At 36.4% G+C, this 23471-nt stretch overlaps 1 protein-coding gene across 11 annotated transcripts; it reads right to left on the reverse strand.

Annotated features, from left to right (window-relative positions):
* Nucleotides 1–42: 42 nt before the first annotated feature.
* LOC127420891 (ATP-dependent DNA helicase Q4-like) lies at nt 43–20649 on the reverse strand. 11 transcript variants are annotated; one of them, XM_051663491.1, is made up of 14 exons: nt 20542–20649; nt 17713–17814; nt 10807–10840; nt 10600–10682; nt 10351–10497; nt 6763–7776; nt 6541–6637; nt 4578–4676; nt 4360–4443; nt 3762–4282; nt 3118–3263; nt 2887–3016; nt 1466–1645; nt 43–1323 (listed from the first exon to the last, which is right to left on the reverse strand). In XM_051663491.1, the coding sequence occupies exons 2-6, from the start codon at nt 17740–17742 to the stop codon at nt 7366–7368; spliced, it is 705 nt and encodes a 234-aa protein (XP_051519451.1). In that variant the 5' UTR covers nt 17743–17814; nt 20542–20649; the 3' UTR covers nt 43–1323; nt 1466–1645; nt 2887–3016; nt 3118–3263; nt 3762–4282; nt 4360–4443; nt 4578–4676; nt 6541–6637; nt 6763–7365. The 11 variants fall into 11 exon arrangements, with proteins under 11 accessions (XP_051519451.1, XP_051519455.1, XP_051519452.1 ...); XM_051663495.1 differs by lacking the exon at nt 4578–4676 and having other exon boundaries at nt 6786–7776; XM_051663492.1 differs by lacking the exon at nt 4578–4676.
* Nucleotides 20650–23471: the final 2822 nt, after the last annotated feature.

Consider the following 23471-nt stretch of genomic DNA (forward strand, 5'->3'; position numbering starts at 1 on the left):
TACGGACCAACATGAAAATAAGTGACAGATATTTCATTTTTTGGTTGGACTATCCCTTTAATACTGATCATCAAACACAGTTAATTTTGTCCCCAGATCTCTGAACAAATATGAACTCCACAGATCTTAAATTACAGTTGTTCTAAACAAGATGATCTACAGTGGTCTTCCTCTTCTTTCAAAATTGAGAAACCAAGTCTTTTGTGCTTTGTACCAAGTTACCTGTGTTGGGCACACAAAAGGGCACAATACTGCCCATCACAGTACAGATTGGACAAGTATAGTATAGTTCTGTACCGGTTCTGGTTCACCAAAGGAATCAAGCGTGTCTCAACAATAAGAATAGCTTCAACTTAAACATATATGGCTTTCTGTGATGTATTAAACATTTTGTGTGTGTGTGTGTGTGAATTACAATACATTGCTTTACAATTTCAACCCTTTTATGGAAATTAAACACCTAGAAGAAACAAAAATGTACAATTTAATGCAAAATAGAAATATTGTTTCACTCTCTCTCTCTCGCTCTCTATATATATAGATTAATGGCACCACTGCATAAAAATAACCACTTTTATGTGATGGGGCCTTTGAAGATATTGGCAGGGGAAGTAAAAATCTGAACTATTGTCCCAACTGTAAAAAAACAACAATATCCTGATACATTAATTGACGCTGACTACCACCCCTGGAGTTGTGAGTTCGAATCTGAGTGACTCCAGCCAGGTCTCCTAAGCAACCAAATTGGCCCGGTTGCTAGGGAGGGTAGAGTCACATGGGGTAACCTCCTCGTGGTTGCGATTAGTGGTTCTCGCTCTCAATGGGGCGTGTGGTAAGTTGTGCGTGGATCGCGGAGAGTAGCATGAGCCTCCACATGCTGTGAGTCTCTGCGGTGTTATGCACAACGAGTCACGTGATAAGATGCGCGGATTGACGGTCTCAGAAGCGGAGGCAACTGAGACTTGTCCTCCACCACCCAGATTGAGGTGAGTAACCGCGCCACCACGAGGACCTACTAAGTAGTGGGAATTGGATATTCCAAATTGGGAGAAAAGGGGATAATTTTATTTATTTTTTTTAAAGAGTTCAGCTTTAACATCCCACTTATATTTAGACAGAACAGCAGTAGAGTAAATAAGCGAAAACACACTTCTTGAGAGCTTGTTGAGAGCTTCTTCTTCATCATCCTCTTCCTTCTGATAGTGTTTGCTCAGGTCCAGATTTCTCCTCTTATCAAAGTAATCTCGCAGCAGCTCCTTCAGTGCCTGAATTCTGCTGTCATCCAGATCATCCATATAAAGACTGCAGTTACAATACACAACACTGCACACAAACACACACATAAAATTATTATTAAAGGAGCCATATTCTACCATCTGCAGCATTTACCTTTTAGTCCAGTTTTCTATGATTTGATTGAACCCTTAATTATTTCACAAAATAAAGGGGAATCAGTGTATCTGACCTGTGAAACAGGTTTTCAGCTGGTACAGCTGTGTCCTCTCTTGTGCCATCACCCTGCTGTGCAGGAGCGCACAAACTGCGAACAGTTCATCCACCGTCAGGTTGCCATAAGAATGGATGTAGAAGGACAGATCTGAGAACTCCACATGGACGCCACTCCATCCTGTGCCTCCATACAGACCTGAAGAAACAACATCTCATAGTTTACACCAGAAAAGAACAAAACAGATCAGAACACAAAAGATAGAAAAAAGAAACAGATAAAAATAGAATAGAATACAATGGGGGAAAAACAGATTAAAATACGATAAAATAGAACAGATCAAAATAGAATAGAACAACAAATAGAATACATCAGAATAGAATAGAAATAACAAAAATAGAACAGAAAAGGAAAAAAACAGAACAGATCAAAATACAATAGAGAATATCAGAATAGAATTCAAAAGCTAGAACAGAAATAAAATAGAACCGTTTAAAATAGAATAAAATAGAATAGATGGAACAAGATCAGAATAGGATAGAACAGATCAAAATACAAAAGAATAGAACAGAATGGAGCAGAAAAATTAAAAACATCAAAATACAGTAGAATAAAACAGATATAAATAGAACATATCAGAATAGAATAGATAGAACAGAAAAATTGAACTGATAAAAACTGAATAGAAAAGATCAGAATAGAATAGAAAGAACAGACAAAATAGAACAGTTTAAAATAGAATAAAACAATCGAACACATACAACAAGTTTAGGATAGAATAGAACAGTATAAACATAACAGATCAGAACAGAATAGAACAGATCAAAATAGAATACAAGACAATACATAGAACATATAATAGAAAAGATAGAACAGAAAAAAGGAACAGATCGAAATAGAATAGAACAGAACTGAATAGAGCAAACCAGAAAACAAAGAACAGATCAGAATAGATTAGAATAGAATAGAACAGACAGCAATAGAATAGAGCAGAACTGAATAGAACCAATCAGAACAGAATGGAATAGAATGACACTATGGTGACAGTTTTTGGATCAACCACCCTTCAAGAGTTTGAACCTATAACCTCTTGTTTCCCAGTCCAGATCTATAAGCACTAGGTAGTCTCCTTTCATTATTTGCAAAGTCTGGTCCACATTTCAGCTTCTCCTGACCAAGAACCACCCACTAAGTCATGTTTATGACATAGTTAGTTAGATGTTTATGGGCGGGTAAATCAGATTTAACTCTCTCTTATTTGCTACTAAGGGTCTCACACAAAACTCTTGAATATCTTTTAAAGATTTGATGCCATGCATGAACCTCAATAACAAGGTGCCAACGTCATGGCAACTGGAGGACACCTGACCTCATCCACAGATGTGTTTTTCATAAAAACATCTAAATCTACTAAGAGACAATGTGAGAGTATACCATACAGTTTAGTGAGTGTGCGCAGTTGTTGTGGTCCGCCGTAGCACTGCAGCTTGCAGACAGAGAGAGTTGGATGGAGAGGCTCCACCCACTGCTGAGGATGCAGATCCAGGTAACACAACAGTGTTTCTACACCTAAAACACACAAATAATAAACAGTGATGTTAAACCTCTTAAAATCTGACATGCCTGAAACCATAGTGGCTCTAGTGTGTACACAAAATAAGTGTTCTCACTCTCTTCAGTGATGTCAAGGGTTTCCACAGTCTCCTGCATGGGGATGGCTCTCTCATGCATGTGACACACGTCACTCATTATCAGACCAGTGTCACTCTCCCCCTCTCTCTCTCTGCAGTAATGGACTCCTCCGACTCCCCCTCTGCTGTCAGTGTTGGTTATAAAGACAAAAAAACATATTTGTTCAAAATAATGCAGAGAAGAGGAAGACTGATATATTGGTTTTACCGATATATCGGTTTTATCGTCACGGTTTTACCCATATATCGGTCTACCTCTATTCTGAATTATTTTTACCGATATACACCGATATATATTTTACCAATATATCGGTCTACCATTTTTTCTGGTTATTCTTGGGATTTTAGTTTAAAAACAGACTGCATCTGGAATTTGATTAATTTAGCACTTTTATAGGGTCTGTGTCTGTGTCCGTCATAGTAAGATTTCTTTTTTTTTTTTTTTTTTATTTACATTCTATGAATCTATTTTGAAAATAATCAGCCAATTGATCAGTTAACACCCTTTTCCACCACCTTAGTTATCAGTATCAGCGAAATCCACTATCGGTCGACCTCTAATGCAGAATGCAGATTTATTGCTAGTAAGAAAAATGTATGGCCTGAATATTTTCTAAATTCACTTGTCATTGGCCGGCGTGGGAATAAATTGAGCCCTTCATGTGACTCTTCAAAACACTCCTGGTCTTTGTCTCTGTCCATAGAAACAGACAGCTGGAGATTCTGTGGAACAGCTGCAGAGCGAACAGCGATTCCATCCTGATCGCTAATGTCCAAGTGTCGGGCGATATCCAGCACTGTGGACAGAGTAGCTGTGGCGGTGAGACCCAGGAGACAACGCACAACCAACCGATCCCTGAGCACCTACACAACACACATAATATACATAAATAAAAGGTGAATTCAATCATATCCATATGTCATGGAGTCCTAAAATGTAAAAGACAAGAGCCTCATCTTGCAGTGTCTCAAGTAACAGGGTCTGAAGTTGTGTGACCATTCAGACACAGTGAGCTTCGTCAATACAGGCAAATGCCACTGGTGGGAGCTGATCTGCAGGAGGCAGACAACCTGACCCTGAGTGACCCCCACCAACTTAAGCTTCAAGAGACAACAGCAGAACATGCACCTGACCGGCCTTCACCTACACACACAAATATATCAATTAACATCAATTATTAAAATATACACTTTACTTATAGTAGACTCTATATTATTTACCTTTTCAATAGCCGTTTCTCTCTGTTTCTGAGACACGTTTGAGTGGATACAGGAAGCTTTCAGCTTCGGCGGGAGTCCAGAGAGCTTCACAAACATTAAACAATGTTACAATTAAACACAATACATTTCCTTTATTCAAATATCACCGAAAATAATCACTGCACATTCTGAGACCGAAACATCTGGTCGTGCATAAGAGACACAAGAGGAGACACAACCAGCATGATGCACTTTGACCTCTGAGCGTACAGGTATGCAGAAAGCTGGTAGCATAAAGACTTTCCATACCGGTGGACAGCACAACCAGTGTGGCAGACCTTAAAAAAACCAACAAATCAACTCACAGATTGAATCAGGGTAGGACCTTTTCTTTGGTTTTGTTCACACTAAAAGTCAAAATCTGATTTTTAGGCCAACTCAAATCTGTTTAGTTTTTTTGTTGTCTGAGCAGCAAAAACCCATTCATACAGTATAAGGTTTGAAAATTTATTAAACTCTGAATTTTGGAAATCCATTTTTGACAAATGGCCAAAATCCAATATTTACACAATCAGCTCAAAAGCATTGTTTTAAGTCTGAACTGTCAGAACAGAATTCAAGTAAAAAATAATTTCTGTAGTCCGGGTCATACATGCAATGATCGGTCATAAGCACAATTGTGTAACTTGACCTTTTTTTCAACTACAGGTCGACTAATAAGGGATTTTGCACAATACGATCACAAAGTTTGTGGGAAAGGCCGATAACAGATTAATCATCCAATAGTTTTCTAAATTGATTTATAGACCAGAGATCGATAGTGGATTTAGCCGATACCGATAACTAAGGTGGTGGGGAAAGACAACTGCTTAATCTGCCGATAGTTATTAAAACTTATTTACAGAATGTCAAAAAGATGTCTTATTCTTTCCTTACTATAACAGGCACAGACAAAGATTCCTAAATAAATAAAATCCCAGATGCAGTTTATTGTTCAACCAAAATCCCTAAAATAACCAGAATTTTTTTTTAGATTTGGTGCATAACGTGGGACTTTTACGTATAAGCAAGCCTGAAACACACCTGAAACACCTGAAAAAACTATCGGCAACTATCGCCATAGATTGTTGCCGATAACAATAGTTCCAAAAAGCAACTATCGGCACAGATTAATCGTAAAACCGATATATCGTTCTACCTCTATTATAGAATGTAAAAAAAAAAAAAAAAAAAAAATTTCCTTACTATGACGGGCACAGACACAGAAGCTACAAGAATCTAAAATGAATAAAATCCCAGAAGTGTTGCTACACTATATGGCCAAAATTTTGTGGACACCCCCTCCTAATTAACGAATTTGGTTACTCCATTAAATCCAGTAAAGAAAAATCGTAATGTTTCTTTATGTAATGGCTTGGGCTTTGTGTGCTTCCAAATTTGTGGCAACTGTTTGGGGATAGTCCTTTTCAGTTCCAGCATGACAATGCCCCTGTGAACAAAGTGAGGTCCATATAGAAATGGTTTACTGTGTCTGGCGTGGAAGAAATTGACTGGCCTGCACAAAGCCCAGACCTGAACCCCACTGATCACTTTTGGGGTGAACTGGAACAGCAGCTGTAAGTCAGGCCCCATCGACCAACATCAGTTCCTGACCTCACTGATAGCCTTGTGTCTGAATGAGAGCAAATCCCTGCAGCCATGTTACTACATACAGTATAGTGGAAAGCCTTCCCAAAAGAGTGGAAGCTGTTATTACAGCAAAGGGGGAAATTGATGCCTAAGGTTTTGAAATCAAATGTTCATCAAGCACATATGGTGTCTACAAACTTTTGGCCATATAGTGTATAAGTTGTTATAGGCAGCCGTAAACAGCCTACAGTACTATAATAAACTATTTTACCAATTTGAATAAAGTGCGAAGGAGATTTGAGATATATGGTGGAAACAAAGATTTTCAGTAATTAATTTCAGTAATGATCCTCACACAAATCTTGTTTGACTTCAGAAGGATTGGAAAATGTGTGGACTACTTTTATCCTTTTTATATTTTTTCACTTTCATTGTATGCAAAAGAGCAGCGTGTACATTCTGTTAGGCTTGTCCTTTTGTGTTCGACAGAAGAAAGAAAATCATGTGCATTTCATCAATGAACATAATTTCCATTTTTGAGTGAACTTTGAGTCTTTTAGATGATCTACTCACCTGTTTCCTCAGTGCAGCTCATCTTAAAGCAAATCATTTTACATGAGACTTCTTCAGATTGATTTTCACAAAGTTTTCGTCTGAGTTTTTGGTGGACCTGGTTGAAGACGAGGTGGATAAATCAGTAATACATTTAAGAATGATACTTAGCATTGACTTTAATGAATTAATACATTTTTTATAAATAAATGCAGCAGCTTTTTGTCTGTTTGTGGGACTAACCTGACCCTGACAGTGTTCCTTACTCTAGATTTAGCAGCTCTGACCTCCTCCTCATCCTCCTCTCCCACTAGATTCTCCTGAGGCATCGGCGATTTCTTGGTTTTCTTTTTATGCCTAGTATCCTCCAACTCTTCCTCCTCAGCTTTTCCTTTCTTCTTTCCTCATTTTTTGGGCTGATCTTCCTCAGCTGCCTCTCCTTTCTTAGTTATCCGTCCTTTTTTTACACCTCCATCCTTCTTGTCTGATTCATCCCCCTCATCCTCAGCTTCTCTTTGTCTTTTTGACTCTTTTTCTTTTCACTCCCTGCTTTTGGGATTTTAGCAGCATCTTGGCCTTTTCTGGCTTTTGTTTTGCATTTCTTGGTGTGGGCAGCAGAACTCGCCTCCTCTGAGCCTATCTCAGCATCTTCCATGGTAGTCGCCCATTTCTGTGATTTACCCATTCACCAGCAGGCCCCAGGGAGCCAGGTTCAATATCCAGCCCAACAACGCCTCCTACTGGTGACTTCACTAGATCTGTCCCTAATTCAACCACTGAAGTTTGTGGGACTGTTTGAACTTTATTTGACACCATTTTGTTTGTAAAATTAGGCTATAAAAATCCTTAGTTGGTTTTCCCAGTTTTCCCAGAATTCCCAGCGATGGGTTTCCGGGGTTCCTCCACTTCATCGAAGACCTGGAAGCGTACTAACCAGCCACTATCCACAGATGAAAGCCTCTTGGTCATGGACTGCTTAAGGAATTGGACCTTCTCCACGCTCTTGTGTGCCGACCTCAAGGATGGTGACCAGGACTTGGACGGTGTGATCGAAAGGAATGGATCCGATTGCTCGTCCTCAAATTCTGCACTGTTGGTCTGCACAGCTGGAGATAGGCTGGCATCTGGGAACGTGTTTGAGGGCTTTGGTGTGTGGGTCTCTATACTTGGTGTTGTGTTGGAGTCTGGAGTGTCCTTCAATGGTTTGCTTGGTGTTTGACGAGGGGTCACTGCTTTCTCCAAAGAAAATGACCTTTCCTAGAGTTTTGCAAACATAATGAGAGAATAGTTGCTGTTGTTGTATTATTACAGGAATCTAGTGGCCAGTTAACCAAATGACACTACTAAATAATAAAAACTAGATGTTTACATTTTCTGAAGAAAATGTGAGTGGTGCCTGCCCATCAAAAAACTTGACACCATGATGCGAGGATGCAAGGCTGTTAAATAATAATTTCTAAATTAGAATATTTGTCGAATTTAGGATTAAAATGCACATTTGAATGCTAAAACTGTGCATTTTAATTTTGGATAAGTGGCAATCACTGAAGATGACTTCAGATTGATCACATTATTGCAGTAAAAAAGGCTAGATGCAGCGCAACAAATAGAGTTTAACAAAACGCAGGTGTCTCGAGATGCGTTTTTAAGATTGAAGTTCTTTTTAAATTGACGCAGCATCTAAAAAAACACAACGGTCTTGCACAAGACGCTGAATAATAAGACGTTTGACTAACGCAAGTTTAAATAGTAAAACAAATGGTAAACAGGATGGTTGCAAAAGCATTTGGTGTGAACAGCCCTTTAAGTGGAGGTCTTTGGCCATTGCATCTTGCTCCCTTATTCACGTTTCTCAGATTAAGCTATGTGTTTAAAAACGCTTTGTCAGAAAAGGAGTTCAATTTGTTGTGCTCCATCTGTTTGAACAGCCACTGGGGTCTACTTACAGTTGAAGTCAGAAGTTTACATACACCTTAGCCAAATACATTTGAACTCCTTTCTGTTCCTGACATTTAATTGTAGAAAACATTCCCTGTCTTAGGTCAATAAGGATCACTACTTTATTTTAAAAATGTGAAATGTCAGAATAATACAAGAGTGAATTATTTATTTCAGCTTTTATAACACTTTGTTAGTATTTGGTAGCATTGCCTTTAAATTATTTAACTTGGGTCAAACATTTTGGGTAGCCTTCCACAACCTTCTTAAAAAAAGTTGCTGGAATTTTGGCCCATTCCTCCAGACACAACTGGTGTAACTGAGTCAGGTTTGTAGGCCTCTTTGCTCGCACACGCTTTTTCAGTTCTGCCCACAAATGTTCTATTGGATTGAGATCAGGGCTTTGTGATGGCCACTCCAATACTTTGACTTTGTTGTCCTTAAGCAATTTTGCCACAGCTTTGGAGGTATGCTTGGGGTCATTGTCCATTTGGAAGACCCATTTTCAACCAAGCTTTAGCTTCCTGGCTGATATCTTGAGATGTTGCTTCAATATATCCACATAATTTTCCTTCCTCATGATGCCATCTATTTTGTGAAGTGCACCAGTCTCTCCTACAGCAAAGCACCCCCACATCATGATGCTGCCACCACCATGCTTCACGGCTGGGATGGTGTTCTTCAGCTTGCAAGCCTCACCCTTTTTCCTCCAAACATAAATATGGTCATTATGGCCAAACAGTTCAATTTTTGTTTCATCAGACCAGAGGACATTTATCCAAAAAGTAAGATCTTTGTCCCCATGTGCACTTGTAAACTGTAGTCTGGCTTTTTTTTATGGCGGTTTTGGAGCAGTGGTTTCTTTCTTGCTGAGCAGCCTTTCAGGTTATGTTGATATAGGACTCATTTTACTGTGGATATAGATACTTGTCTACCTGTTTCCTCCAGCATCTTCACAAGGTCCTTTGTTGTTGTTCTGGGATTGATTTGCACTTTTCGCACCAAACAACGTTCATCTCTAGGAGACAGAATGCGTCTCCTTCCTGAGCGGTATGATGGCTACGTGGTCCCATGATGTTTACACTTGCATACTATTGTTTGTACAGATGAACGTGGTACCTTCATGCATTTGGAAATTGCTCCCAAGGATGAACCAGACTTGTGGAGGTCCACAATATAGGTCTTGGCTGATTTATTTGGATTTTTCCATTATGTCAAGCAAAGAGGCACTGAGTTTGAAGGTAGGCCTTAAAATACATCCACAGGTACACCTCCAATTCAGTACACCTCCTATCAGAAGCTAACTGGCTAATTGTCTAAAGGCTTGACATCATTTTCTGGAATTTTCCAAGCTTCTTAAAGGCACAGTTAATTTAGTGTATGTAAACTTCTGACCCACTGGAATAGTGATATTGTCAATTAAAAGTGAAACAATCTGTCTGTAAACAACTGTTGAAAAAATTACTCTTGTCATGCACAAAGTAGATGTCATAAACGATTTGCCAAAACTATAGTTTGCTAATATTAAATCTGTGGAGTGGTTAAAAAAAAAAAGAGTTTTAATGACTTCAACCTAAGTGTCTGTAAACCTCTGACTTCAACTGTATACATTCTATATAAATCAATTTTAAAAACTATGGGCCTATTAATTGGTAATTGGCCTTTTCAACCACTTTAGTTATTGATATAGGCAAAATCCACTATCGGTCGACCTCTAATTTGTTTAAACCCATTATGTTAAGAATGAGCAATAGTAACAGCTTATATGCTTGCCTTAGCAAACAGCACTAAATAAGCAAAGTAATTAATATAAATAACATAAAGCACTTTCATTGCACACAGATGTTTTCAAATGGTAATTTATTACCCTCTATAATAATATGTTATATTTACCTTTGTCAAAGATACAAGATTGTTCTTCAACTTCATTCCGAAGTATTGGGCAAAAGCTGTAAGTGTCTCCTTATCATCTGATGTAAGTTTTGGAACAGCAGCTGCAAGATTCTTTCGGTTCAGGTGAGATCCCCAGCACCCAGAATCCTTTAAACAGTAAAACGTATACATTACTGGCTCTACACACATGAAAGGTTACAACTAACAGAAAATACAAAAAGGCTGACAAATGTTAAATCATCTTCTCACAGATGTTGATGACTGATTGTCTTTCATGTGAGCCTTCTGCAATGTGCCATGTCTTTCTTTTCTTTCTTTAATCGATCTGTATTCTTTATAGAGTTTTGAAAGCAACATACAAGGATATACAAGTGAAAAACAGGATTAATTTGGAAAACATTAATTTCAAGTCTAACATGGAAACAAAGTGACAGTAACAATGCACATATAACTTACGTCTCGTCTCCTCTGGAGCTTTATCAATGTCATCCTTCAAAAGAAAATATATTTTTGATTATATATTATCATATAATAATGATTTAAAACAATGACTTTTTTCATTATGCAATTCAACATATATTTACAACATATAACACTTATATTATTTTAAAATTCTATTGGGCCATTCCGTGTCAACTCAACCAGAGGTCCCCAGCTCAACATTTTGATTTTTTTTTTTTTTTTTTTTTTGGTGAAAGAAATACACAAATGAAGATGAAAGCCAAAATATTAAATGCAATGGATGAATATTTTCTGAGTAATCCACTATTGTATAGAGGGGAGTCAATAAGGCAATTTTCCCCTATGGTGTTGGAGCAAAACCACAGATCAAAAAAATAACCTAAGAAAGGTGGCGACATCATTATTTTATTTTTACACAGAAATCGGTAGGTCTGTTACTAAAATCAGTTGACTTTAGCAATCACTGTTGCATTATCTGCCAATGGTGCGAGTCCAAAAATGGGAAAAAGCACTTTTTTGTGCCCCCCCCCCCAAACCCAAAGTTGGCGTGCGTGTACTGTAACTCAAGATATCTTAATATCCTTTTAGATTCTGGTTCAAAACAAACATTCCTTTTTGGTATCTTCATTTTTAAGGCCCTATATGGTTCAGTCCCAGAGATATGGGGATCTCAATGTGGCTCCATGTGCAAATAGTTGAATTTTACCCATTTTAAATGGTTGAAAACCAAATGTGGGTCACTTTCTATAAAGCTGATACTTATTGTATTTAAAGAGGAATGTCTAAAGTACAAATAATGCTGAAACTAGAAATGTACCTTTATTTATTCACATAAAAACAATAATGTCAATATCTTGATTTTTGAGAGTCCAAAAATACACTGTTATTAAGAATAAGCAAAACATGGCTATTAGCTGGTGCAATACCTTTATTTCACGTTTGGATTTCAGAAATGTACATCTACAAAGCTCTGAAAAGCATAATTTATCCTTTGAATGTCTTCTTCCTCAAAGTGATACTGTCTACCAGTGGTGGTTGAAGGCACAGACAGATGACACAGAATGGGGCTAACTGGTACATAGCACTCATCAGTACGTACTGGCTACTTGAATGACTTGGATCACCAAGAACATCCTGCCTCTCATCATCACACTCCACAGTGCTGCCAATACACCACTTCTGATCGTACACTGCAGTAATGTACTGTCCAGACATTTACTGCTTCACGTTGGGCAGATCTTCCCGAACCTGGACTAAAATGCCTGTGGTGTCAGCAGAAATTCGAAGCATGCGAAGTTTTTGACATTGATCCATGACGTTTAATATTTTGGCTTTCATCACCATTTATGATGACATTGAACGAATCTACTGAAAATGCAAGTAAAATTATTCACGTGCACACTCCCAGTTAACATGATCCCCAGTTGATCCATAACACCGGCAATTTAAAACATACTCTTTTATTATTATATTAAAAATATTAACAAAATCAAACATTTTAACCAGGGGAGTTTCCAAAAATTGGTGATTTGACACGGAATGACTCTATTGCATGTAACTTAATGAGCTCATAATTAACTGAGACTATTTGTACTTCTAAAAATTAATTTGACAACAAAGCGGGGCCATTTAAATCAACAATAAAAAGCTAAAACTTTACTTAAAAGTAACCTTAGTTACAGTATATACCGGTGTTATGGATCAACTGGGGATCATGTTAACTGGGAATGTGCACGTGAATAATTTTACTTGCATTTTCAGAAGATTCGGTCAATGTGAATTGCCAAGGAGCCAAGAAAAGGCATTTTACACATCGTAAAAAATTTTTGGTATCATTATTAACCCACTTTGTATGATCGATGTTTGTTGCAATGAATTTGACACAGTTTAAGAGCTATTTTAACATGGTTTCACAGGGTTACATGGTTGCCAATGTTAACGTGGGACATTGCTTTGAACGGGAAATGGCGATTACATTTGTCAGAGTAGTAAATCGCATGTGGAAGTCTTTTATTTGCAACACTAAAACATCATAGGCTTATATGTGTCAACAATAGGCCTATACTCTCAAATTACTTTTATTTATAAGAAAAACAATAGCTTGATAAAGTTGATAAAACAGTTGTAACTGTTCACATAGAAGGTCTGTTGGTCTATACCTATACCTTGGTTCAATTCCCTGTGAGTACCTGGTTATAACAGCATCTTTTACTTTTCAAAGGTGCTGTACATGACAGTGTCATATGTTTGACTACCCATGACACTGCCAAAAGATGATCTTTCAGAACAGTGCAATATTTTTGGTAGTTCAAAGGTCAAACTGATCAATGAGTAAGAAAAAATGGTACTCTGAGAAAGAATGAGAAAGTTCTTCAAAAACATGGTGATTTTGTTTGTTAGGCAAAATCTTAAGATTTTCAATCTTAAATCTTAAAATTGTTTGACAGTTTTAAAAAGCCTGTAAACATTAGAAAATGTAGTTTGTCCTGATTGATAAGGATTTGAACCGGGGTCGCTATGTTTACTGCCAGTATGACTTAACACTGGACCAGTGACCCACCAACAAATAGTGAAGCTGTTAGCTTAACTACATTTCTGAGTAGCGAGGCAGTAGCTTTGCTAATTTTTAAATTAAGTAGCTTTTCAGTAGCGAAGCTATATTTTTGACTAGGTAGCGGTATACATGCCTTGTACCCGGTGTTTACTATCAGAACTAAAGATGTCCGATCACAACTTAATCACTCATCTGAGTCGGTTCTTTAAAATGTATTGGTCTCTAAAATGAAATGAGTCTACAATCAATGAAAACGAAACCTGCAAATGTGTCCTACATTTGCCAGCGACCAAGAAGGTCTTTATTAAGTTTAACACGTTTGCAGCTTGTAAACGACTTCTGCAGGTAAATACATTTTCCAACCAAAAGAGTATCAAAACACTTATTAGCCTACACGAAAACACAAAAAGTACCATGACATTACCATGTTTTTTGGATGAAATTGGACAGACTATGTTTTTTGTTTTTTTTTATCCCCTTTTCTCCCAATTTGGAATGCCAAATTCCCACTACTTAAGTGGCACGGTTACTCACCTCAATCTGGGTGGCAGAGGACAAGTCTCAGTTGCCTCCACGTCAATCTGCACATCTTATCACGTGGCTCATTGTGCATGACACCGCAGAGACTCCCAGCATGTGGAGGCTCATGCTACTCTCTGCGATCCATGCACAACTTACCACGCGCCCCACTGAGATCGAGAACCATGAGGAGGTTACCCCATGTGACTCTACCCTCCCTAGCAACTGGGCCAATTTCGTTGCTTAGGAGACCTGTCTGGAGTCACTCAGCACGCCCTGGGGGTGATTCGAACTCGCGACTCCGGGGGTGGTAGTCAGCATCAATACTCGCTGAGCTACCCAGGCCCCCTGGACACCATGTTAATACAAAGGTAGGCTATATGAATATGGTAATCATATAGCGAAGTACCATGGTAGTAACATGGTATACTTTGAAGTACTTTGAAGCACCATGTAAATACAGAATGGTACATAAATATGGTAATTGTATATCAAAATACCATCGTATTACCATCTGATACCATCAGAAATCACATTGTTATTGCCCAGATGTGCTCTCTCTCTCTCTCTCTCTCTCTCTCTCTCACACACACACACACACACACACACACACACAAGACATTTTGCCTCTGATGATATATCCTGTAATTCTGTGTCTAGCTGCTGTATTTCTGTATTGTATAGATGAATATATAGATGAATAGTATACCGTATGTACGCAGAGTTTTTATACCGAAATGTGCAAATGAAATTATGTTTAAATGGCTATGGGTTTGTAGAGGTAGTAGTCTAAATCTGAAAAATATAATGTAGTGATAAAATAAAATATAAATAGTGACTTGAAATGTTGTACACATAGGTTTGTATAAGTAGCATAAATATGAATTCACATATTTTGTTTGCTGTTTTTTTTACGTGCACATTGCACCATACTGTATACTTGTATTGCACTAAACTGTAATATACTGTACCAAGACTTTGATAAACATCATGTGAATACGTCTTTTAAGTGCTTTGTCTATGACAGTATGCTCCGTGCATCTGCAGTTGAAAAAAGATATGAAGTAGCTTAAATGTAGCAAGCTACTTTTGACATGTAGCTTGTAGTGTAACTTGCTACTTTCTCTGAAGTGTAGCTTTTAGCTTAGCTTAACGCTCTAAAACTGTGTCAAATTCATTAGAACAGACATCGATGAAAAAAATGTATTTAATAATGATACCAACATTTTTTATGATGTGTAAAACACCTTTTCTTGGCTACTTGACAATTTACATTGAACGAATCTACTGAAAATGCAAGTAAAATTATTCACGTGCACACTCCCAGTTAACATGATCCCCAGTTGATCCATAACACCGGCAATTTAAAACATACTCTTTTATTATTATTATTATTATTATTATTATTATTTACATTTTAACCAAACTAAAAAAAAACTTGATGTTAAAAAAGTTGTTGTCCGTGTTATTTGTCTGCTACCCAAAATATCCGAAACAAAGCAGAACAAAATACAACATAAACAAAACACAACACAAGAAAGCACAATATAAAGACAAAAGCACAATACCTTGTTTAGTTGTTTGTTTGGAAGAAAGATTGCTCCCATTTCTTTAAGAGGATTTTAACATCATTTACATTTAAAAAAAGGTATATTGCAAAGTTCATTTTATTTGATATATTAAATTACAAATTAAAAGACTGGATTCAGATGATATTACTATATAAATAAATATGAATACAGATAAGTAAATATCCTTCCTCTTACATCACACTGGAAATTAAATTAAAATAAAATAAATTACAGAGTGTAGATTTCTACAAGTTCTCTGTGGGGCTTTGATTCTATTAATTCTTATTTCAAGCAGCACAATACTTCATTATTTTCAGAATCAATTGCCTTTTGTAAAGTTCTCCTTCAAAAACGAAATCGCAAATAGAGCTCTTTCAGTCAGAGTCGAATATACAGTGATCAAATGTTGCTTTTCCCATCAAAGCAACCCACATGGTAGCTTCTGCCCATAGAGACCACCCGTACAATCTCGTTTGAACCCTGTTGACGTAAACAAACATAAAGCAAACTTTCAGACAAATAACTGGTCCAAGGGCCAAATGTGAGTTTCAATATGATGCACAATTTTCCCAAAATAAACATATGGAAATGAACCTCAGTGGGAAGGATGAGCTGTCCACACATTGCACAGATTTGAGCCAGAAACCTGTTCGATAAATATAGTGTTATAGAACAAACAATAATGCTTTCAAGAATCACTGGATAAAGGTGGGAATGTTAAAAGCTTATAGATGATATTTTAATATTTAGATTTTAATATTTGTAATATTTTAATCCTTTCTCAGAGGAAAGTATAATTGCTCAAAGTTTGCTCTATGAAAGCTCAGGAGATAACTTAAAGATGTTTCTCTTAAAATTCCATATGAAAAATGAAAATAAACAAACAAGGCAGTTTTTGACATACAGTAAGAGCTATAAAGATAATATGAATAGTGTAATGGAAGCCAGCTGGTATGTGATAGCTGTGCAGTGGATAAAGCTCACACCTCTGGCTTCAAGAGGCACACTAGCGACTGACGCTAGATGCTGTATCATTTAGCCTCCTCGTTTGCGCGCACGCCTCCCATGCCAGCTGACGCTGGTTTGAATCCCGCTCGGAGTGGGTCGAGCAGGACTGGTTACAGTGGTGCCGTGACCCGGATGGGAGTGAGCGTAACAGCAGCTAGCTGGTACGTGATAGCTGTGCAGTGTTTAAACCTCACTCCCCTGGCCTCAAGAGGCGCACTAGCGACTGACGCTGTAGCCTTTAGCCTCCTCGTTAGCGCGCCCGCCTCCCATGTCGGAGACGCCGGTGCGAATCCCGTTCTGAGCAGGTCGAGCAGGACCAGTTACAGTAGCATAGTTTAGATAATTTGATGTTGGAAGAATTTGATAGGAAATGTCTCTCTTTTGTTTACCTCTGGTAATCTTTCACACAATATATCTTGTTTTGTGTGTCGACACTAAATGGCTTTCCCTCAAGCTTCTCATTACAGACGACACAGCGGAAACAGTCGGGATGGAAGGACTTTCCCAATGCCTGGAGAACCTACACAAGGTCATAGGTCATCAGGATAACAGTGCTAATGGAATGTGAGGAAACCACCAAAAAAATACTGATTATACACTGAAGAAAATTATATTTTGGCTGACCATATCTGTGATTAAGTAACCACAGAAAGTGCAGACCTCTGCAAAGTGCTTGACGCTGGAATACTATAAAAGATAAATAATTGATTATTAATAATTGATTGTTGTAAATTGCAAAAACTATGTTTTAAGTGCAAGAAATAACAAATAAAGACACCAACCAAATAATCTTCCTCACAGTACACACTTCCAGAAAAGTAATAAAATGGCTTTCCACAAAGTTTTTTGCCTAGGTGAGAAAAAAAAAACGCACGGATGAGATTTTCAGTTTCATGATGTGTGTTTGTGTATAAGTTTGCATGTTCGCGCATACAAAATGAAATGTCAAATGTCATTACAAGCAATATTAGCTGTAACTCGTCTGTAATATCCTTTCAGAAAATTTCAGTGGTGGTACCATGATAAAGTTATGGTATCAGATGGTTGTACCATGATACTTTGATATATACCATGGTTCTGAATGCTCACCATATTTATATTGTATTGTTTACATGGTACTCCAAGGTGCTTCAAAGTATACCATGGTACATGTCCAAAGTACTTTTTTGTGTGTGTGTAAACTCAAATGTCATCAGCATTGTGTTATATTGTCATTTCTGATCTGCCATAATAGTTGTGAAGTCTTACTGCAGGTAAAGCAGGTAAAGCAGCGATCATGATACAGTTCTCCCATGGCTTGACATGCCTGATCTGCTCTGTAAATGTCTCCTGTGCACTTCACACAAGTACCTGTGACAAAACATAACAGATTGTAACACTTGTTAATCCTTCATTTCAGTAGACATTCTATGTACACATTGTGCTGGCTATCCTTCTTAAATATTTGACTTATTATACATACTTAAGTACTGTATATTTAAGTACTTAAGTGTGTGTGTATATGTAATGTATATCATTCATACAGAGCTAATGAGGCAATCATATCAAGCTTGTACAATAAGAAGAAAAAGTTACTGTTTAAGGTGAAAGGGCTGTCATTGTGGTGGTACACTCAGGGGACTTTTTCTGAATCTAGTAAAAATGTACAACTCATTTTGGGTACATAATTGTGCCATAAGGACCTATGATGTACCTTTAAATGTACATTTTTATGAGAAAAAAAAACATAACTTTTTGTCTCATTAAGGGTACAAATATGTACCAACAAGAAGGTAACCACCCCTGTCACGGCCATTGTACCCTAAACAGTAACATTTTTAGGAGTGTAGTAAAACATTGAGAAAATGTATTAAATATGTTGATTTTCAAGGTTTATACATCAAATTTACTTTAATGAGAAAAACTGTTTTTTAAATTTCATCAGTTTTTTTAAAAGTTAAGGCTAAAGTTAAAAGACAGTCTTTGATGCTTATAGGGATAGTTCACCCAAAACTCAAAATTCTCATCATTTCCTCACCCTCATGCCATCCCAGATGTGTGTGACTTTCTTTCTTCTGCAGAACACCAATGAAGATTTTAGAAGAATATCTCAGCTCTGTAGGTCCATACAATGCAAGTGAATGGTGACCAGAATTCAGAGGGTCCATAAAAGACATAAAGACAGCTTAGTAGTAATTGATATGACTCTAGTGGTTAAATCCATGTGTTCAGAAGAGATATGATGAGTGTGGATGAGAAACAGATCAATATTTAAGTCCTTTTATACTTTATATAAAATCTCCACATCTGACCAGCCCCAACCATTAGGTGGCTGAATGTGAAAGTAAAAGTGTAGATTTACAGCGAAAAAGGACTTAAATATTGATCCTCACCCACAACCATCATTTTGCTTCAGAATACAAGGATTTAACCACTGGAGTCTCATGGATTACTTTTATGCTGCCTTTATGTGCTTTTTGGACCTTCTGAGTTCTGGTCACTATTTACTTGCATTGTGAAGACCAACCGAGCTGAAATATTCTTTTGAAAATCATCGCTTGTGTTCTGATATGATGAGAGAATTTTCATTTTTGGGTGAACTATCCCTTTAATGTTGATTTCCACAAAAAAAATAACAATAATAAATACTGTATATACTGCTATATATATATATATATTTTTTATTTATTTATTTATTTATTTATTTACTCAAAAATCATGGTTACAGTGAGCCACTTACAATGACAGCGAATGGGGCCAGTCCATAAATGTTACAATAGGCATGGTTTCCAAAGTTTCGCCACTAGGCATAAAAATATACGTGTTTACATGATTTTAGTGTGACAAAATCATTGACTAATTTTATCTATATAAAGTTATATCCAATATAATGACAATGAAACCCTGTTTTGGATATACAGTAAGTTTACACATATAAGTTTAATAAGCAAGTTAATCACACTAAAATCATGCTAATATGTTTACTGGTAATGTTTACATCTTGTGGCTATACTTTTGAAACTATTTTAGCATTTATGGACTCGGCCCCATTCACTTCCATTATAAGCGTCTCACTGTAGCCACATTTTGTTTTGTTTTTTATAAATGAGGGGCGAAAAGTCGAAATTATGTGATGTGGAAATCAATGTTGTGCCATAAATGCTGTTAACTGAGCTTAAATTGTATTGACAAAGCAAGCACGTGCAGAGGGGGTGGCAGCCTAAAGGGGCTCGAGCTCCTGCTCTTTTCCTGAGGTGTCCCACCCACAGAGCAGTGTTCCAGTGTTCAGTCAAGTGAGCACTGTCTGGGCCTGGTCTATACCGTGTGTTTGTGTTAGTTTGCATAAAGTCAGACAATATGTTATCGCTTATTCATATTGGCTCAATAATTAATGGAACAACAGTATTATTTTTCTCTTTATGAACCAAAGCTCCTTGTACTCCAGAAATACAAAGAACATTAGGAAAAGATTTTCAATCTTCTTACAGCTGTGCATTCTTCTGTATGCATTTCTTTCTTAGCCACAATTAAGTTTTTGAACCAGTTTTTTTTTTTTTTTTTTTGTAATGCAAATTATCCCAGCATTTATATTTTCGTCTTTAGCATATTTTGGAAAATAATTATGAATACACAATAATTTAATCACATTTTTGACTACTAATTGAGCATTATATTGTGATTAAAATGTAACACATGGCAAAACAAAAACAAAACAATAATATAGTGAAAAAGAAATTGAGGTCTCGCACGCGCACCCACCTAGTCCAGCGGAGAATGTACACCCCTTACAACCTACACCCCCTGCCCAACCCCCCCCCCCCCCAAAAGAGTTTAGAGCCCCTGCCCCACAAAATGTCTGTGCACATCCCTGAAACAAAGTGACAAGATCACATTGTTAAGAAATGAAAATGATTGTTAGTACTTTTGCATGAAACTTTTACAAAATTATTTTTGCATATGTACTTTTAGAGGCATTATTGCAGTTACAGTAACAGAGTTTCACAGAACTGTCATATTGTATCATGAACAATTCTTTAGTTTACCACTTCAAACATGGTCACAATACACATTTAGATTCATAACAGACATGGATCTTACCAAAGCATAGAGCGTTTGTGTCCATTTTCTGTGCGATGTGGACAAGAACAGTAAAGACTCGTGAACTTCTGCGTGTAGACAGACTCTATCTCTGACTGTAAGTGGAGAACATACTGTGAATTCTCTAGTGTGTGAGGGTGTATTTATATGTATTATAGCATGTGTGTGTGTGTGTGAGAGAGAGAGAGAGAGAGAGAGAGAGAGAGAGAGATAGAGAGGGAGGGGGGGACGCTGTGAAGGTCTTGATGGATAAATATGATATCATATAGCAGTTACCGAAATACTCAAACCAGACATCTGGCACCAACAATAATCCATGTGATTATCTAATCAGCCAATCGTGTGGCAGCAGTGCATAAAATCAAGCAGATACGGGTCAGGAGCTTCAGTTTATGTTCACATCAACCATCAGAATGGGGAAAAATGTGTGGCATGATTGTTGGTGCCAGATGGGCTGGTTTGAGTATATCTGTAACTGCTGATCTCCTGGGATTTTCACACACAACAGTCTCTAGAATTTACTCCAAATGGTGCCAAAAACAAAAAACATCCAGTGAGCGGCAGTTCTGTGGATGGAAATGTCTTGTTGATGAGAGAGGTCAACAGAGAATGGCCAGACTGGTTTGAACTGACAAAGTCTACAGTAACTCAGATAACCACTCTGTACAATTGTTGGCACTGATTTGGCGGCACGAGGGGGACCTACACAATATTAGGTAGGTGGTTTTAATGTTGTGACTGATCGGTGTATATATACAGTATATATATATATATTAGAGGTAGACTGATATATCGGTTTTTACTTGTCAATAGTCTAAATTTCAAACATTTGGTGATTAAACAGTTTTGGTTTATAATGTTGGTAAAATTGCACTTCTTTTGAGGAAATGCTTCTTAGTTGTTAGAAAATGTTTTAGTATGTTTGATGATGAATACATTTAAATATATATTTTTGCATATTTTAAAATTGTGCAAATTTTTGTGTCATAAAATTCCATCAAATTGTGCACTTTTAACTAAATTAAAAAATAAAGAATTTTTTTTTTTTTTTAATTTATTTACACGAATCAATTTGATGGAATTTTGTTATTAAATTGAAATGTGTTCATCTTAAATGAGTTTTTTGGAGTGTAATTGTGATGATTGTTGATAACTAGCAAAAAAGTTAAAAAAGATCATCCGATGTGAGACTTTTGTGAATTATTTATTGTTTTGCGAAACATATCTTTCTTTTGGAAAATGACAATGGTGTTGGATGTTTTGATTGTAGAGTGGGTTTTAATGTGTAAGACATTGAAAAAAAGCCGTCCGTTTAGGGCTCCTTCCTGTATGGCGTCAAAATTTGTAACCACAAGGCTCAAAGTCCAAAGTCCATTAATGGGATGATTTTCTATTCAGACACTTTAATGTACTATCAGTTGCTCCTCCCTTTTTGATAGAAATGTTTTTCAATAATGTATTTCCTGAAGTCACAGTGTTTCATAGCTGCAACGGTAATGCATTCATAATAGTATTAAGTAGAAATGTGTGGCAGGAGACATTAGAAATAAACAGTATGAAAGTATGTTGGCTGTGATACCTGTTGGATGAGTTATGTAAGCTATTATCTATCATGCTTTGTGACTTTTCCCTTATTAAAGTACTGTAAGTGCCTTTAGGCTGTTGACAGAAATGCTCTTGTCTTAAAAGGCATATGTGGATCATTACATGAAAACACATTTACAGATAGTAAGTGGAAAGCATTTGCATTCACAGACAGGAGGAAACATTTTTAACAGAGTATACAAGACCACATTTATAACAATATTAATTCAAATAAATACATTAATAAATAAAAGGCATACACCATTTTAATCACATTCAAGCCTTTTTATTTTTTAATAATGAAATGAAACATTTTTAAAAATCAACAAAATAAAATCTAAGGTTAGGTTTACAGTAGAAACCAAAACCCTGTATTTATGTACAGTACATGTCATTTTCAAGCTAGTGTCACAATTAAAGACTGCAGCAATCTTTTAAAATATATTCTGATTTCATTGTAATGTACATTGCGCAGAAATGTCAGGCCACAACTTCTGCAAGAACTACCTGCAGGAGAAATTATGTCCAATAAAGGCTTGGCTCATGAATTCAGTCTTGCTGAGGTCAGAAAGGTGTGGGACAAAAAAAAAAAAAAAATAACAACGGTGACTCAGAACTAACTTTGTAAGTCATTAAAATTCTGTTTGAATTGTTTTGTGTCAATGTTTTTTACTCTTAAATCACTAAAAAAACATTCATAAAAAATACAAATTACAAAATTAAAAAACATGAAAACAGCTAATTAATATGAAAAGTCATGAACACCTCATGATGTGTCTTTTCTTGTTTTTTTTTTTAAATGGTTTTTAAGAAAAAATTTTGTTTATGGCTGTCATCCAAAGCTAAGTGTTTTTACGATTGTCATCATCCTGTACAAATTATTTCAATACAAAAAATAAAAATAAAATGCTTGACATTTTTTTTAAATGTTTACATTTATTTTTTGTAATCTGATCAACCTTAAACAGTAAAAAGACATGCCTTTTATTTATTCATTTATTTATTCATTTATTTATTTGTATTTTTTATTATTAAGACTCATGCTGCTGGTTTGTGCTGTAGCCTTCACATTATCTTTTAGTTTTTTATTTTTAAATTATATATATATATATATATATATATATATATATATATATATATATATATATATATATTATTGCAGAACAATACACATACAACCAAAGACACCCATATAAGAGTACCAGTTACAGTGAAGACCACAAATAATTACATAAATAAACAAATAAACAAATAAATAAATAAGCACTTAAAATACATATTTTTCAATTATATTCAACTATTTTTCAAATGAGATAGTATATTTTGATTTTTTATTATTAATACAT

This window comes from Myxocyprinus asiaticus, chromosome 30, assembly GCF_019703515.2.
Source record: "Myxocyprinus asiaticus isolate MX2 ecotype Aquarium Trade chromosome 30, UBuf_Myxa_2, whole genome shotgun sequence".
Lineage (NCBI taxonomy): Eukaryota > Metazoa > Chordata > Actinopteri > Cypriniformes > Catostomidae > Myxocyprinus > Myxocyprinus asiaticus.